The sequence below is a fragment of the Ictalurus furcatus genome, chromosome 17 (assembly GCF_023375685.1).
Source record: "Ictalurus furcatus strain D&B chromosome 17, Billie_1.0, whole genome shotgun sequence".
NCBI classification, from domain to species: Eukaryota; Metazoa; Chordata; class Actinopteri; order Siluriformes; family Ictaluridae; genus Ictalurus; species Ictalurus furcatus.
In genome coordinates this window covers 19,229,743-19,247,091 of record NC_071271.1, presented here as the reverse complement: position 1 = coordinate 19,247,091, position 17,349 = coordinate 19,229,743, and the positions used below count along the sequence as shown (strand labels likewise).

At 37.3% G+C, this 17,349-nt stretch overlaps 1 protein-coding gene across 1 annotated transcript in view; it reads right to left on the bottom strand.

The window, feature by feature from the left end:
• The window catches only part of plppr5a (phospholipid phosphatase related 5a), a 30,871-nt gene extending 17,171 nt beyond the window's left edge, over window positions 1–13,700 (bottom strand). Inside the window, exon 1 of the mRNA XM_053647479.1 lies at window positions 13,223–13,700. Coding sequence (XP_053503454.1) covers window positions 13,223–13,426 — 204 coding nt within the window. The 5' untranslated portion in view covers window positions 13,427–13,700. The remainder of the gene's footprint in view (window positions 1–13,222) is intronic.
• Window positions 13,701–17,349: the final 3,649 nt, after the last annotated feature.

Here is a 17,349-nt window from a genome sequence, read left to right as displayed (position 1 = left end):
GTTCTTATGCTGTTTCAGAGTACAAAAGTGGTTGTCTAGTCTTATTTTTCTCAAGTCTCTGACCCTTGCCTTGTTGTCTTGAACCTAGTTTTCTTGGTTTCCAAAGTATAGATTTAAAGTTCCCATGATATCAAAATTTAAGTTTTGTGGCTTTTAGTGTGACTATGTTAGCCTTAAAGTTATCTATAAGCTAGTGTGCTCCAAAACAATGACAAAATTCACATTTAGACAATACATCCATTAAAAATTTACATTCTCTCTCTCTACCACTAATACAGCTCAACAATTTTGATTATTTTGATCATTCTGCACTTCAGCTTCTCATCAGATTTTCTGTCCAATCAAATGCTCTTTAGAATCTGAAGTGTCCCGCCCCAACAATATAAAAATCCATGGTACTAACTGTCAAGTACGGCTTAGCCCGGGTTGTGGGGTAAGCTAAACACTATTGGCTATTTAAAAAGGGGGACGGGCCACTTGAGATGTTTCAATTTAAATTTCGTCAACAAATAAATAATGTTGTGTGTTCAAGGCACTTTACAGGGACTTTAACTGCATGTTCCATGCAAATGGACCCTTACAAATGAACCATTTGTTTAAGTATAGACCCCTGACTGATACACTCCGACGTCATCTGCACTTCCCGGTAGCAAAACCATAGCAGGAGAATTCAGTCATTTTTAATAGCAAGGCAGAATTCACTTTCTAACTTGAACTATTGGGTGTCAGACTCGGAGAAGTGTTCATAAACATGTTTATTTTTACAGAGGTCACCTTTTCACAGAAGACGGTTAAAGTTACAGACAATTAGGAATGATAATAGGTCTGATGGCCTCCAGTGCTTATTTAATCTCAGTTAAGTAGCTCAGTATCATATCAGTCAACTTGGCTTACTAATTTAGAATTTAACAGACTTAGCTTCCTATTTAGCTTCAACAAACCTACATAGATCACCTAAAATCTACATCAGGAAATTAGCCAGCTAACAATAGAAAGTTAGGTCACATACTGACTGAGGGGTTGCCTACAATGGATGCGTTTATGGATGCATTTGTTCAGCTTATGAATGGGTTTATGGCATCTGGCTTGCTTGTTTTAATTGTTTGTTTGACCTTGATGTTTCAATTTTAAAACACTATATCTTGAACGTGTCCACAAACAACAAAACTGGAATCATCAAGAGACTTGTATGCCTTCAGTTTCTCTTTAGTATATATGTTCAGAGTTTCTATGAGGCATGTACAGTGCCTTCCACTAATATTGTCAGCCATGGTAAATAGGGGCAACAAAGCCTGTGAAAAATTGTCTTTATTGTTTAACTTTTTGTTATTTTGTTTAAAAGAATTCACAAAAATACTCTGTTCTCATGGATATCAAACAATTGCAAACACAACACAGGTTTTTCAAAAAAATATATGTTAAATATAGGTGTTCAACAATTATTCACACCCCATGAATTCATATGAGGAAAATATATTTGACGTATATTCCCATTGATATTTAAAATTTTTTAGTACACCTGGGTGACTAGGAACAGGAAATTGTTAAAAAAAAATAACTTCCTGTTTCATAGGGGTATAAATATGAGGTAACACATTAGGCCAAATTCCCTTAGTCATTCATAATAATGGGTAAGACCAAGACATATAGCTGTGATGTGCGACAAAAGGTTGTTGAGCTTCGCAAAATGGGAAGTGGCTATAAGAAAATAGCACAAGCATTGAAAATGCCCATTTCCACCATCAGGGCAATAATGAAGAAGTTCCAGTCAACTGGAAATGTTATGAATCGACCTGGAAGAGGACGTGTGTCTATATTGTCTCAACGCACTGTGAAGAGGATGGTTGAGTGGTCAAAAAATATCCAAAGATCACAGCTGGAGAATTGCAGAAGTTAGTTATGTCTTTGGATCAAAAAGTCTCCAAAACTACAATCCGGAGTCACCTACATCACCACAAGTTGTTTGGAAGGGTTTCAAGAAAAAAAGCCTCTACTCTCATCCAAAAACAAACTCAAGTGTCTTCAGTTTGCCAGACACTACTGGAGCTTCAAATGGGATCAGGTTCTACATTCAGATGAAACCAAAATAGAGCTTTTTGTCAATAAACACCAGAGGTGGTTTTGGTGCACACAGAGAGGTAACCATATGGGAAATTACCTCATGCCCATGGTTAAATATGGTGGTGGCACATTTTGTTAGGATACATGGCATCATGGACTCTATCAAATATCAACAGATATTAAATGAAAACCTGACTGCCTCTTCCAGAAATCTTAAAATGGGCCGTGGTGGGATCTTCCAGCAGGACAATGATCCAAAACATACATCAAAATCAACACAAAAAATGGTTTACTGCCCACAAAATCTTTGAAATCATTTACCTTAAAATTTGAAGTATCTGGAGAGATTCTGTATGGAGGAATGGTCTCAGATCCCTTGCCATGTATTCTCCAACCTCATCAGGCATTATAGGAGAAGACTCAGAGCTGTTATCATGGCAAAGGAAGGTAGCACAAAGTATTGACTAAAAGGGTGCCAATAATTGTAGCAAACATATATTCAACAAAGATTTTTTTTATGCAATTGTTTGATATCCATGAGAGCTGAATGTTTTTGAACAAAATATCAAAAGGTTAAACAATAAAGACAATTTTTCACAGCCTTCTTTGCTCATATTTACCAATGGTGCCAATATTAATGGAGATCACTGTATACATGTCCGGTTTATTGCAGGCTATAATGTTAATTTAGGATCAATTACTGTATCATTGCCAAGCCTTCTATAGAGTTCTTCTAAAGTTACATGATTTGAAAGTGTTAGTTTAGCTGAATAGCACTCCCTCTCAACCCATAATAATATTGTGATTATCAAATTCCTAAATAAAATTTGTGATAGATTCTTCACTCAGATTATAACTAAGTTGCAACTACTTTTAGTTTTTCTGCAACCAAGTTGTGTGTGCATCACTAAAGCGGTCTATGCTACCAGTTATCTACACATATATAAATATATCCTTAGTACAGAGGGAAGTGTACTATTTACCTTTGATACTGTATATTAGCAAAGACAGAAGTACTTAGTTTAATATTGTGGAGTAAAATATAATAAATGAAATATCCATACAGGCGCATGGTGGCTTAGAGGTTAGCACGTTCGCCTCACACCTCCAGGGTCGGGGGTTCGCATCCCACTGTGGCCCTGTGTGTGCAGAGTTTGCATGTTCTCCCCGTGCTGTGGTGGTTTCCTCCGGGTACTCCGGTTTCCTCCCCAAGTCCAAAGACGTGCATGGTAGGCTGATTGGCATGTCCAAAAGTGTCCGTAGTGTATGAATGAGTGTGTATGTGTCCAGGGTGTACCCCACCTTATGCCTGATGCTCCCTGGGATAGGCTCCTGTGACCCTGAAAAGGATTAAGCGGTATAGAAGATGGATGGATGGAAATATCCATACAATTAGATTTAGTATTCATCTAGTTTTTACATATTTGTTTGCTGTAATTTGTTAAAATACAATGAGTTGAGCAGACGGATAAAAACTTTATTAAAGGAAAGGAAAGATTTTGTACCCTCCGATGCGTATGTTAGCAGAGCCCGATCTGTGAGCACAAACACGTATTACTCATTGTACCCGGGTGTGTCATCCTGCCCCATAAATGTCAAATTGCATGAGGCTCATGAGAGAGAGTCTGTTTCATTTCATTACCATGCAGAGCATGATTTTAATATTCTTTATCAGGGCTTTGTTTCATACAGACATGATAGGAGAAAGCTTACATTTCTTATACAGTATGTGTAGATAAATGCAGTGGCAAATGTGTACATTCATCATACACTTTATTAGGACAATCTATATACCTGCTCCTTCATGTAATTATCCAATCATGTAGCAGCAGCACAATGCATGAAATCATGCAGATACATGTCAAATGTTGCAGTTAATGTTCACATCATACATTAGAATGGCGAAAAAATATGATCTCAGTGACTTTGACCATGGCATAGTAGTCTATAAAGTTCTATCATCTATAAAGAGTTTATAAATAATATAACAAAAAACACCCCTAAGTGACAGTTCTGCAGGTGGAAATGCCTTTTTGATGAGAGAGGTTGAGAGAGGAACCCTAGGGGAATGGCTGGTTCGAGCTGACAGAAAGGCTATGATAACTCTAATAATCACTCATTACAACTATGGTGAGCAGAAACACATCTCAGAATGCACAGCACATTGAACCTTTTGGCAGATGAGCTACAACAGCACATCAGGTTCCACTCCGGTCAGCCAAGAACGGTGAATCCGAGGCTATAGTAGGCACAGACTCACCCACACTGGAGAACTGAACATTGGACTTGCAAATGCATAGTAGGTTTTAGTAAGTAAATCAATAACTTAATTTATGACAACATTCTGTCATGAGATGTTCATGCAAATTCATTGTTCATATTCAGTTGATTATTTTGTCACTATGGGTTTATATATGTTTATGTTTATTTTGCCATGTATAGTTTTGATCAGTTTAGTCTGTAGGCATTTTATTTCAGCCTTGCCATCTTGTAACCAGTGATTTGAAAATGCAGCCTGAAAGTTAATTAAAGTGTGCTTTGAAATCAGAATGCTTTAAAGTTGTAATATTGAGATTGAAGTGAAATCCATGTTAAAATCACAGCTGCTGATTTACAAGTTACGGATTTGCAATTTATGAGATTATGATAATTGCACTTACAGACGATTCCTTTGACAGCAAAATCGCGCCATACTGATCCATAGCATGCATTCTGCTGCCTTTGGTGCTCTGTATTGTTCAGTACTCCCTTTGTTGCCTCTATGTGACATACACACATTCAAAACTCTTAAATGGTAAGAGTCAAAACACACTCTGACCCAGAATAAAGCCTAAAGTAAACTATGTGCTCACATTACTTTTAAATGACTTTTATGCTAAACTGGAGGCTATAAGCTTCACCTAATTGGTAGCCACATTAACTCTGTAGCTCCAGTGCAAAACTAAAGATGCAAGCATGTCTTGGACAATCGAGCCAGCAGGAGCCCAAAGCATCTGTGCTCTTGCCTTTAAATACAAAAAATCCACTATCAAAAGTCTCTCTCTCTCTCTCTCTCTCTCTCTCTCTAAAACCCTAATGCCAAATCTTCCCAGCAAAGACATGCTCTGTCTTTACGTAGGCACATATTTTGTAAGTAATTTTATTTTATTTTGTTGTGCATAACACTGTATGGGACATCTGTATTAAAAACATTAACTTGGCTAGTCAAGCTGTTAAACTGTTAAGCCGTTCCTTCTAATAAACATTCACATCCTGAGGTAACCCGATAGCTAAAGGTAAAGTGAGATGGGAAAACCATAGCTAATGTGCAAAACAGTAAATAGATGTTACTTTACTTTACAGCAGATGGTCTTATCCAGAGCAACTCACATTGATCTAGTTTACACAACTGAGCAATTGAGAGTTAAGCAATTTGCTCAAGGGCCCAGCAGTGGCAGCTTGGCAGTGCCAGGATATGATCTCATGACCTTCCACACAGAACTCCAATGTCTTAACATCTAAGTTACCACTGCCCACTTGCTACTACTTGCTAAACAGACTAGACACACACCTCAGAGCTGCAATTCTGTCTGACATGTCTTTGAAGTTTGTATGAGATGCTGAGCCACTGGAGAACGGGATTCCGAGACAAAGCTTAAATTTGAAAGAAAAAAAGTCTAGTTTAGAAGACAACTGTGTTATGTTACTTTCTAAAACTCTACTTTTTTACTTCTACCTCTTTCTGCACTTCTGAGCCACCTCTTGTTGTTCAGGATGGTCCCGAGATTGATACACTGCATTTCTCAAAAACTGTTTGTGCCCAAGTCTCACCTTTGCTTCAGTGGATAATCTCACCTGGATACTGGTCTAAGACTGTTCTGTGCTCATCCCAGGACTTTTATTCACAATGTACACCTACTGAACATGCTTTCAACACACTTAATGCTGTTTGTCTTTACTCTTCTACACCTGTATTCTTAGTGAGATTTACAATCTCACTATCCAGTGTTACCCAGAAGAGGATAGATTCCCCATAGAACCTGGCCTTCTTGGGGATTTTTTCCTTGTTACCTTATTAGGGATCTAAATCTACATTCAGATTTTTGTAAAGCTGCTTTGTGACCCCCTAAATCATACTAGATGATACTAGATCATACTAGACCCCTTAGATCAACTAGTTTCTCAGTACAGTGGACTCGGATTTCACTGAAAACCCTTTGGCTGTATAATTCATTCCTGGGGTTTTTTTTGTTTTTTTGTTTTTTGTTTTTTATTACAAATTCTGCTGACACTCCTAGCATATTTGTAACTTTATCACACACAATGACTTTTCAACACACATGACATTTGTCACACCAATGGCAGAATTCCACTTCCCAGAACACACCGCGGCGTACAAACATAGCCACCGGGGATTACAATCCCCAACACCTCTCACCACCGGCACATTCACACTCACCCGAATACTACTGTAACAAGTCACATCTGTTTCCATTTACGCCCTCAGCCTATATATGCACAGACTCTCACAATGACTGTTTGAAATGAAAGTAGTGCTGAGTGTTCATTCACCTGACTTACCAAGCCTTAATTTATGTATTTGTTATCCAGGTTATTTTTATCTCGCTTATGCTTCCTGGTTTTTCTATTTTTCATTTTCTCTCTGAATTACAGGTTGCTGATTGCTTGACCTTTTACCTTTTCATGTTTTTGAGATTATTTCACACTTTGGATTTGTCTGCCAGCTTTTTAGTAAAATTCTAAACTGCAGATGCATCTCCGACTCCATCGCATGACATCATTGTTGACCAGAACAAAACCAAAAATAGATTTTGACCATGCATTGCTATACACTCTGCACACCAACTTTCAACGCCTGTTCCTAGAACCTTCTCATCTGGCATCATCCAGTTCAAACTCTTGTGATTTTGTGGCTGAATGGGCAGAAATCCCCATAGCCACATTCCAGCACCAAAGTGGGAACAACTCAATATGAATGCCCATGGTTTTGGAATTGGGATATTCAATACTCAGGTGTCCACATACTTTTGGAAATACAGTGTATACGCAAGCATGTACAAAGACACTTTTGTACTAATATTTTTTTCTTTAAATTTTTACCACTATCCTGAGTACTATTAAATGATCAATTAATCTGTGAAACTAAGATTTTTAGACTAGATTACTGTGAAAATTTCAGATTATAACACCACTAATTAATTGATTGACAGTTAATTGATAAAAGTGCTACGCAACTCAAACAAGCTTTTGCATAAAGTTCAAAATGTTTACCTAGGCAGATAGAAAACAAGTGTATGATTTGTATGTGCACAATGACATTATTGTGCTTTTAATTATCACAGTGTTTTTGTTTCACAGATAATGATTAGGTACACAGGGTCAGAAAGGCACTTCAGAAGTGACTAATATCAAATCTGTGGGAGATGTGTTCAGGATAAGCTACCAGCAGTTCTGTGCTGTAGAAAAAGGTCAGCCTGTATGAGTCAAAGAACAAATCCATCTACACCCCAGTGTCAGGCCCACTTACAATAAATCCTCTTTCAAAGGTAGAATGAAGTAAACAAGATGTTTTGTTGTTGTTGTTGTTGTTGTTGTTGTTGTTGTTGTTGTTGATGTTGTTGTTGTTGTTGTTTCATTTATGAGCATGGACTCGATACCAAAAAGCATCTCTAAAGCAAAATAACATGGTCTTCCTAAAATATCCTACAGTAGCTTGCAGGAAAACTTGGCTAGTTATGTCATGCAGATGGCTGCTGCTATAGAGGTGTTGTTAATGTTAAATAATTTTAGCACAGTTCACATTAAAATATAATAAATTGCACCTTATTACTTGTCTTTATGTATAAAATATATTCATATACAATGTGAATGTGTTCATAAAAGTTAATTTGGTCAATTTTAATAATAAAGTATATAAAATGCTGTTTATAATCATTTCTGTCTAACTATACAGTTTGATTACAACAACTCATCCCACATCTTCCTGACCATTTCTAAGAATTAGACTCAAATAAATGTATGATTTACTGTATGTCTGTAATGAAGCAAACAAATATAAGAAAGAATCAGTGTAGACACTGTTTTCTTTATCAAATTGTATGATTTTCAGTTCCTCATTGTCTTGGTAATGTGTCATGCTGTGAAATTTCTGAGTCATGTTTTTGCCTTATCTGTGTTTTGACCATTTTGCTAACTCTGTTTCAGCTACTAGATGGATCACCATTTCTTTGATGATTATTGCTTAACCAAATTGCGCAACGATTTTGGATTGTGTTTTAATAAACTCTGCACATGGATCCCTTACTTTTCTACCAAGTACGGGTCTTTATACTGCTATTTATTAATATGAAATTATGATAATAAGGCCCCAAATATGAGATTACCATGAACAATAAGGATAGTCTTTGTCTACAAGCTGCATTTATGTTTAATTTAATTTCACATTTATTTTATTATTCCACACACATTGCCCTAACATGAAATATGGGCACTTTCATTCATGTAATATTTTATATAAATTCTGCCTTAATTATGAAGGTCAACACGGTTTGTCTAATTTCATTTGTTAATTTTAATCTTCCCAATCTTGATGAATGACTAAGGGAATTTGTTTTGTCACCCCATTATTATATCCCAATGACATAGTCATGCATGACTGCTTAAAAGTTTCTACACATTCAGGTGTACGTATATAAATGGGACCATTCTTCAGTATAAATATAAATGGGAACATGCTTCAGAATTTCTAGTGGTGCCATTATTTTTAAATAATCTTTAATTTACTTTAAAAAGAAGTTGGTTTCTCTCATATTTTCAGTTTGAGATCAAGCTGATTAGCCACAATTTTTTTCTCTACTGAGGGTGCCAATAATTCTAGGGCTGACAGCCTTAAGTACACCTGAAACTGACTTCTTTTGTGGCGGACATGCTGACTTAATGTAGTTAATGTAGACTTAATGTAGCCACATTAACAGTGGCTAATGTGGTATCGACTGTGTGCTGGTGGCCAAATGAGTAAAAACAAATCTTGCTCCTGAAAATGGAAGTTATGTAACTTTCCAGACTCATCCGTTCTCAGTGGAAACTGTGAGACAGTGATTTGGGCTCCACTGCCAATTCCCAAGAGGTCATCAACTTGTTACACACCCGGTCCATCTCAGAGTCACCACCAGAAGATTAATGCTGTATCCATCAAGCAGTATAAATAAACAGAGATATAACTGGTGATAGCTGACCTTTACTGTCTACCAGCGCACACATAAAAACACCACATCAAACTCTTTACTTCTCTTGGCTTCACACTTGGGTCTATGGGGGAAAAACCTGACAAATGGCTGATGGTGACAATCGATGAAGCATTCACTTCTATGGCCTTCACATTAGTGCAGAGTCATTTTCAGCAAGGCTGAGCAAATATACCAGGCTTTGTACAAGTTTATATTATGTGTCTACATGTGTATGATTCTTCTTTATCATAATTGATAAAATTGATGACAATTTGATGCAATAGTAGTAGAAAACGCTCTCTTCTTAACAAGGACTCAAAGCATGATAGATGTTAAGCTCCACTTGTCTCCTGCATCCTCCACCAACTGCAGCTCACAGCTTTCTACAATTTCAGTGTGGAGGACATGGACAGAATTACAAATTGGAGACATAAAATTGGATTTTAGATGTAAATTAGGAATCAGGGGATTATAAACATGCTTTTTACCACAGCACTGTAGAATTCCTGAATCTGAAGTTGAAGTTGAATTATGCATTTCTGACAGTAATTCCGGCTATAATTCAAATGACTCAAGGTTTATATTAATGCACTCATTCTAATACTTGATCGTTTCTATAATACAACTTATTTTCTATTTTTACAAAGAATTTTCTGCCATGTGACAGTTTTTTAGGACCGAGGAATTTGCATTGACAAACTGTGCCTTTCGTTTTTCAAGAGAAAGATAAAAAAAGAGAGGCTGGTGAGTGAATGACTCTTTTATAGCTGCTATAATGTAAACAATAACAGGAACTAACTTGTCTTGCAGACATTCCACAATATTAAATGTAATTATAAGCAATAAAAAATCATGACAGGTCATTCATTAATAAATTAAAAAAATTATAATCATTGGCAAATCACTGTTATATTATATTATATTATATTATATTATATTATATTATATTATATTATATTAAACACACAGGATGTGCTGTTATAGGAAAATAATGTTTATGGTTTTTTTCTCCCATGCTGCATAGAATTTATTATTATACTATGTAATATGATTAGTACTCAAACTTGTCACAGATTTTTAGTTGACCTTGCTGCTTAAAATAGCCCTGTTACTGTTGCTATTATTACTCCTTTTATACTCAAAAAGTCTCCAACAAATTTCAGAGAAAAGTGTCCAGTTGGTTTCTTTAATAATGCCTGTTTAAATGGGCCCTTGAGCATACAACAAAGAACCCTTCGTAGTTTTCGGTTATTTAATATAGACTGCACCATTAATCCTTACCAAAGAGGATTATAATGGTCTTTTTAAAAATAAAAAAAAAAGAACAGCTGGTTAAAGGAACATTGAGTGATTGTGTGAGACAGACAGTAAAAGAATGAGTGATTGACTGATTAAGGGAGTGAAGGAGTGAGTGAGTAGTGAGAAAAGTGTCCAAAATAGGTAGAAGAACCACACTGAGCTCTGATTCACTGGGAAACTGAATATAAACACAACCATGGTCATCCAAAATAAATAAATAAATAAATAAAGAAATAAATAAAACGAGAAGCACTCTCTGATAGACCATAGTTAAAAGGTTAAGTGTCCATAACAGGGACATTGTGTTTATAAAGTCTCATAAATGCTTACAAATTGATTTTGTAAATAAGCACTGAGGTGAAAACTACAGTATTATGGATGTGACATTTGAACTTATATTGACTTGTAAAATGTCTCACTGCATCCATGAGCTTAGAATCAATTAGACAGTTTGCATATTTTGCCATGTGCCCTTTTAGAGAGAATGCAAATCAGCTCTGTGGTCCATACTGAAGAGATCATGACTAAGGTCTACTCCCTGCCAAAGCTATACACTTCACAGTGAGAATCTCCCTCTATGGGGCTTAAAAGTATCAGCCACACAGAATAGACTTCAGTGTTAGTTTTCAAAGCCAATGCTGGCGCTTGAATAATTGCTACAAAAAGGTGTACGTGTTTACTAAATATAGTTAATTTTGTACAGTAGGCAAACATAAATGCAAACAAATAGCTAAACATGTACATGCAACAGGATGCTACTTGAGGTAGCAATTTAAAAAAATGTCAGCTTATGCAGCAGCACTACTTTTGGCTTTTCCATTGAAACAGTTTGGTGTTGAACAACCTAATAAATGGTTGCTGTGATCATTGCACCTTCTGAGTTCACTCAGTAACCTTTATTTCTTTATAAAGGATGTCATTTATACAGTGTTTTGAGAGATGAATGTACAAGAACACTGTAACTTTAAAGAAAACCCTGTAGAAATATTTCTCTTGTAAAATTATATTCCCCAAAGTGTTGCCACAACGTTGGATGCACAGAGTTGTATAGATAATTTCCCTTCACTTGAACTAAGGGGCTCAAACCTGAGCCAGCATGACAAAGTGAGATTTATAAAGACATGGTTTGCCAAGGTTGGAGTGGAGGAACTTGAGTGTCCTGCACAGAGCCCTGACCTCAACCCCACTGAACACCTTTGGAATTAACTTTAATGCTGACTGCACCTGAGGGCCTTCTCACCCAACATCACTAATGCTCTTGTGGTTGAATGAACACTAATCCCCACAGTCAACCACCAAAATCTAGAGGAAAGCCTTCCTACAAAAGTGGAGGTAATTATAACAGCAAGGCGGGAACTAAATCTGGAACAGGATGTTGAACAAGCACATGAGTGTGATGGTCAGTTGTCCACAAACGTTTGGCCATATAGTGTATTTCATACATTCAATTCATCCATCCATCCATCCATCTTCTATACCGCTTATCCTTTTCAGGGTCACAGGGAACCTGGAGCCTATCCCAGGAAGCATCGGGCACAAGGCGGGGTACACCCTGGACAGGGTGCCAATCCATCGCAGGGCACAATCACATTCAATTCAATTCAGTTTTATTTGTATAGCACTTTTAACATTGTCCAAAAGCAGCTTTACAGAAATATAACAAGTCTGGACATAGATTTTAAATGTATGAATTTATTCCTACATACGTAATAGTGACATGTGAAAACACCCAAATAACTCCATAAGAATCTGAGAAGATCATGACAATATGAAAAATAACATCACTTAGGAGTGTGGGAAAAATTCATTTTGATTGATTGATTGATTGATTCTCAGCACAGGTTCTCCAGTTTCTCCCGTCTCCAGAAATATTCCGGTATGTGTATATGCTATGCTTAATTGCCCCTAGGTGTGAATGGTTTGTGCATAGTGCCTTCTGACAGATTGGTGTCCCATCCATAGTGTATTCCCATTGGATTTGAAGCATAGGGGCTTTAAATCCACTGAAGGTCTGACAAGGATAAAGTGCTTACTGGAGATGAATTAATGAATGAATTAACTGTACCATTCATGTACATTTATGTGCACATAAAAGATAAGTGTTATGAATGTGCAGTCACATGTAGGTACAGTAACGTAAAGTCCTTCAGAGGACACCAGTGTGCAATTTCTGTTTTTGGACTTAAAATCTGTAAAATTATGGCATTCCCCCCCCCCACACGTTTCATAGGTAATATTGACGTGAAATTTTATAGGTATACTGTATGCAACACGGGACAATATCAAATGTGAAAAATAAAAATATAAATGTAAAATATGTAGAAGGCATATACTGAGGGCAAAATGGTGCCTTATAAAAGTTAAATGTTATTTATGGTGTTCGGATCCTGTTCCCAAATTATTATTTTTTTCCCTAAATCTGACATTTGCATGGAGTAATTTTGACATTTAAAGACATTTGTTTAAAAATAAATAAATAAAAATAAAAAAATATCAACGCGTACCTGACATTTTGGTTCAGCACTGCTACATCACCTTATCATTAATGCTATAAACTGTCTATATTGATGAAGAGTTCGTGTTAAACAGTTTGCGGCTTCATTAAAGTGTTGAAGAAGCGCTTGCGGGTCACTCACCACCAGCGCGGGCACACCGGATACCACCGCGTACAGAAGCACCGGCGGAACCGCGCTCGACTCTTCCGGTCCGAGGTACGGCTTCGTGTACGCGCTGTCGTGGCAGAAAAAGCCCTGCACGTGTACGTTGAACGTGTCCGTGTACTCAAAGTAATACGCCAGCATGACCGTCCCTGCCATGATGACCAGCTGGAAGTAAAGCATCGTACAGCAAAGAGGACGTAGAGGTCAAATCAGTCCAATCAATCCAATCTAGCCGTGAACTGCTTCCTTATGATGATCGGTTCATAAATCCCACATAATCCCGGGTTTGTCTTTAGGTTAATGAAGACAGCGTGCAGATCCGTTTAAGGAGCGGAATGAGCGCAAGAGCGCGGATCCGCGTGCTGCTGGGAGGCGTGTCTCAGATCTCTCGTGCACAAAACACAAGTTTACAGCTTTTTTCTTTTCTTTTCTTTTTTTTTTCCCTCAACAGTGGTGTTTTCTTACTCTTGCTTGCCACCTGCCACTTAAAGAAACACAGTGATGATTTTAGACCAGGTGTCTAACTTCAGTCTTTGATAAACTTTTGGTGTCCTTTAACCCCCCCCCAACCCCCCCCCCCACTCCCCCTACCCAAAAAAAAATTATCTAAAGGGAAATGTACACAATATCTAGTCCGAGCTTCAATAAACGTTAATATAGTGTGATGCTTGCATTCAATAATAATGACAAAACGTTGCATATGTTACCCATAGTGCAAAGCATAAATAGCCTATTATAATCAGGAGGAGGTTAAGACACACCCACACCAGTGCAATTAGAATTTTTTTTTTCCCATGAGACGGCGGGGTTCTGATAAAGTAGCCTGTAATACTACTCTACACTCACCGTCCACTTTATTAGGAGCACATTTAGGTTGTTATCTAATCGGCCAATCATGTGGCAGCACCGCACTGCATATAATCATGCAGATACAGGTCAAGTGCTTCATGTAATGTTCACATCAAACATCAGAATGGGGGATAATTGTGATCTCTGTGATTTTATCCGTGGCATGGTTTTTATTGCCAGATGGGCTGGTTTGAGTTGATCAGAAACTACAGATATCCTGGGAGTTTCGGACATGCATGATAGTCTCTAGAGTTTACACCGGGGTCTGCAGGTTGAAAAAACTTGATGAGAGAGATCAGAGGAGAATGACCAGATTGGTTTGAGCTGATAGGAAGATATAGTAACTCAAATAAGCACTCTTTACAACCTTGGTGTGTAGAAAAGCATCTCAGAACACACTCTTGTCAGCCAAGAACAAGAATCTGAGTCTATCATGGGCAGAGACTCACCCAAACTAGACAGAAGACTGGAAAAAGACCAGGTGATGTTTTTGTATTTTTTTTTTCTGCTGTTGTGGCCCGTCGACCTCAAGGTCGATGTTTTGTACATGCTAAGATGCTTTTTCCCATCACCACAGTTGTAAAAATTTATGAGTTACTATATCATTACTGACAGCTCGAAACAATCTGGGCATTTTCCTCTGACCTTTCTTATCAACAAGCCGCTTCCACCCACAGAACTGTCATTCACTGAATGTTTTTTGTTTGATTGTTTTTTGCACCATTCTGTGTAAAATCTAGAGAGTTTTGCTTGTGAAAATCCCAGGAGATCAGAAGTTACTGAAATACTCAAACCAGCCCATCTGACACCAACAACCATCTCATGATCAAAGTGATACAGATCAGACTTTTTCTTCATTCTGATGTTTGGTATGAACATTACCTGAAGCTCTTGACCTGTATCTGCATGATTTTTTGCATTTCTCTGCGGCCACGTGATTGGCCGATTAGATGACTACAAAAATGTGCAGGTGTACAAGTGTTCCTAATAAAGTGAACAGCAATTGTATTTATAGCATTATAAATTTAACGCATCTCTTCAGCACAGATCAAAAGTTGTTATAATCAGTGTACTTTGGTCATAAGCCACTGTGGTAGACCTGATGAGTTTCCAGACAAACTATAGCCTTGTTCAGCACCATGGACAGTTCCGGCAACAAGTGCTGTTCAAGTACATGTTTGTCTCCTGGGGCTGCTGTCCTGTGATTATTTTTTTAAAATTTCCAATAAGAAATGGCCTTATAAGTGGTCAATCAATTTACAGAAAATGTTGGATGATGTTGAAGTGGTTTTATTATATTAGTGCATGTCATAAGCTTTTTGAGCAATTTAAAATCCTATGCATTGGGCTGAAGTGTTAGCTTGACAGATCACAGAATGTCTATAATCAAATAAGTACACAGTGGGATTGTGTCATTCATTCTATATAAAGGAAGTGTGTGAACTGTTAGATTTTGGGTTTAGTTTTAGTATGACATCAGTGTAATCACCTAACATTGTTCTTCTTAAGGTCAAATCATGCACATGCAACCTGATGCACTCATGCCCATGTCATGGGCTGTGTAAAGGAACTGTGGCCAGGAACACACTAACATATAATCTGCCCTCTAGTGTACAGCAAAACATCCAGCAAAGGTACAATTTATCTAGTTTTTTGTTTGTTTGTTTGTTTGTTTGTTTTTACTTCAATTTAAGTCTATCTAAAATCTAATCTAAATCTAACCTATCTAAATCTGTTTTGATGTAAAGTGAAATGCTTAAATTGTTTAAATTTATTTCTAAATCAAACAAAAGTAGTAAAGTGGCTTAAGATGAGCAAGCCTTCATAGTCATTCTATCTAGACCCAAAAGAGATGGGGAGGACTAAAGAGTGAACAAAAACAGTTAACAAGTGTTAAAACTTCAAGGCTGTAGGACAAGCAGCAGCAGTGGCTCCTTATGAGGCAGCAATGGCCACTAAAGTGACTGATAATAACTGATGGTCTGATGGTGATTTGTGGTGACTGGTGGTCTGATATGACTGATGGTTTGATGGTGACTGATGATGACAGACAATAAGTGATGGCCTGATGGTGACTGATGGTCTGATGTGTCCTATGATGACTGATGATGACAGATTGTTTGTTGGTGACTGATGATAACTGATGATAACTGATGGTGACTGATAGTCTGATGTAATTGATGATGACTGATGGTTTGATGGTGACTCGTAGTGACTGATGGTTTAATGGTGACTGATTATTACTGATGATGAATAATGATAAATGATGGTCTGACATTGACTGATGGTGACTGATGGTCTGATCTGATGGTGATTGATGATCTGATGGTAACTCATGGTCTGACGGTGATTGATGGTCTTATGATGACTGATGGTGACTGATGGTCTGATGGTGACTGAGGGTCTGATGGTGACTTATGGTCTGATGGTGATTGATGGTCTTATGGTGATTGATGGTGACTGATGGTCTGATGGTGATTGATGCTCTGATGGTTACTGATGGTCTGATGATGACTGATGGTCTGATGGTGACTGATGGTCTGATGGTCTGATGGTGACTGTTGGTCTGATGGTGATTGATGGTGATTGATGGTCATTGATTCAATAATATGATTTAATAATGTGATTTTGATTGATGGTCTTATGGTAACTGATGGTCTGATGGTGACTGATGGTCTGATGGTGATTGATGGTCTGATGGTGATTGATGGTCTGATGGTGACTGATGGTCTGATGGTGATTGATGGTCTGATGGTCTTATGGTGATTGATGGTCTGATGGTGATTGATGGTTTGATGGTTATTGATGGTTGGATGGTGACTGATGGTGATTGATGGTCATTGATTCAATAACAATACATTTACATTTACTACTCTATAATGTACTTTATCTGGCAACTTGGCATCAAATGGATTTACTAGAAGCAGAAACCTTTTCTTTTCAAACTTTGTCTGGCTAATATTTTCTGTTTTCCATTTCTTCCATCATCCTAAGTTTTGATTTTTTTTAAAAAAAAAATAACTAAATAAAAGCATAACATTAATTATTTAAGCAAAGCAATGAACGTGCAACAAAATATTAAACTAGAGGAAAAGCTAGGCAACACTAGGTAATGGTAACTTAGTTAACAGCCCGGTATGTAAAGTTAGTAATCCAGGTAAAGTTAGCTTCTTCCTTCTTGTTTCTTCTTTGACAATCAGGACTGCCACTCATTGAGTTTGCTGTTCTCACTGTTCATTTTAGCAGTTTCTTAT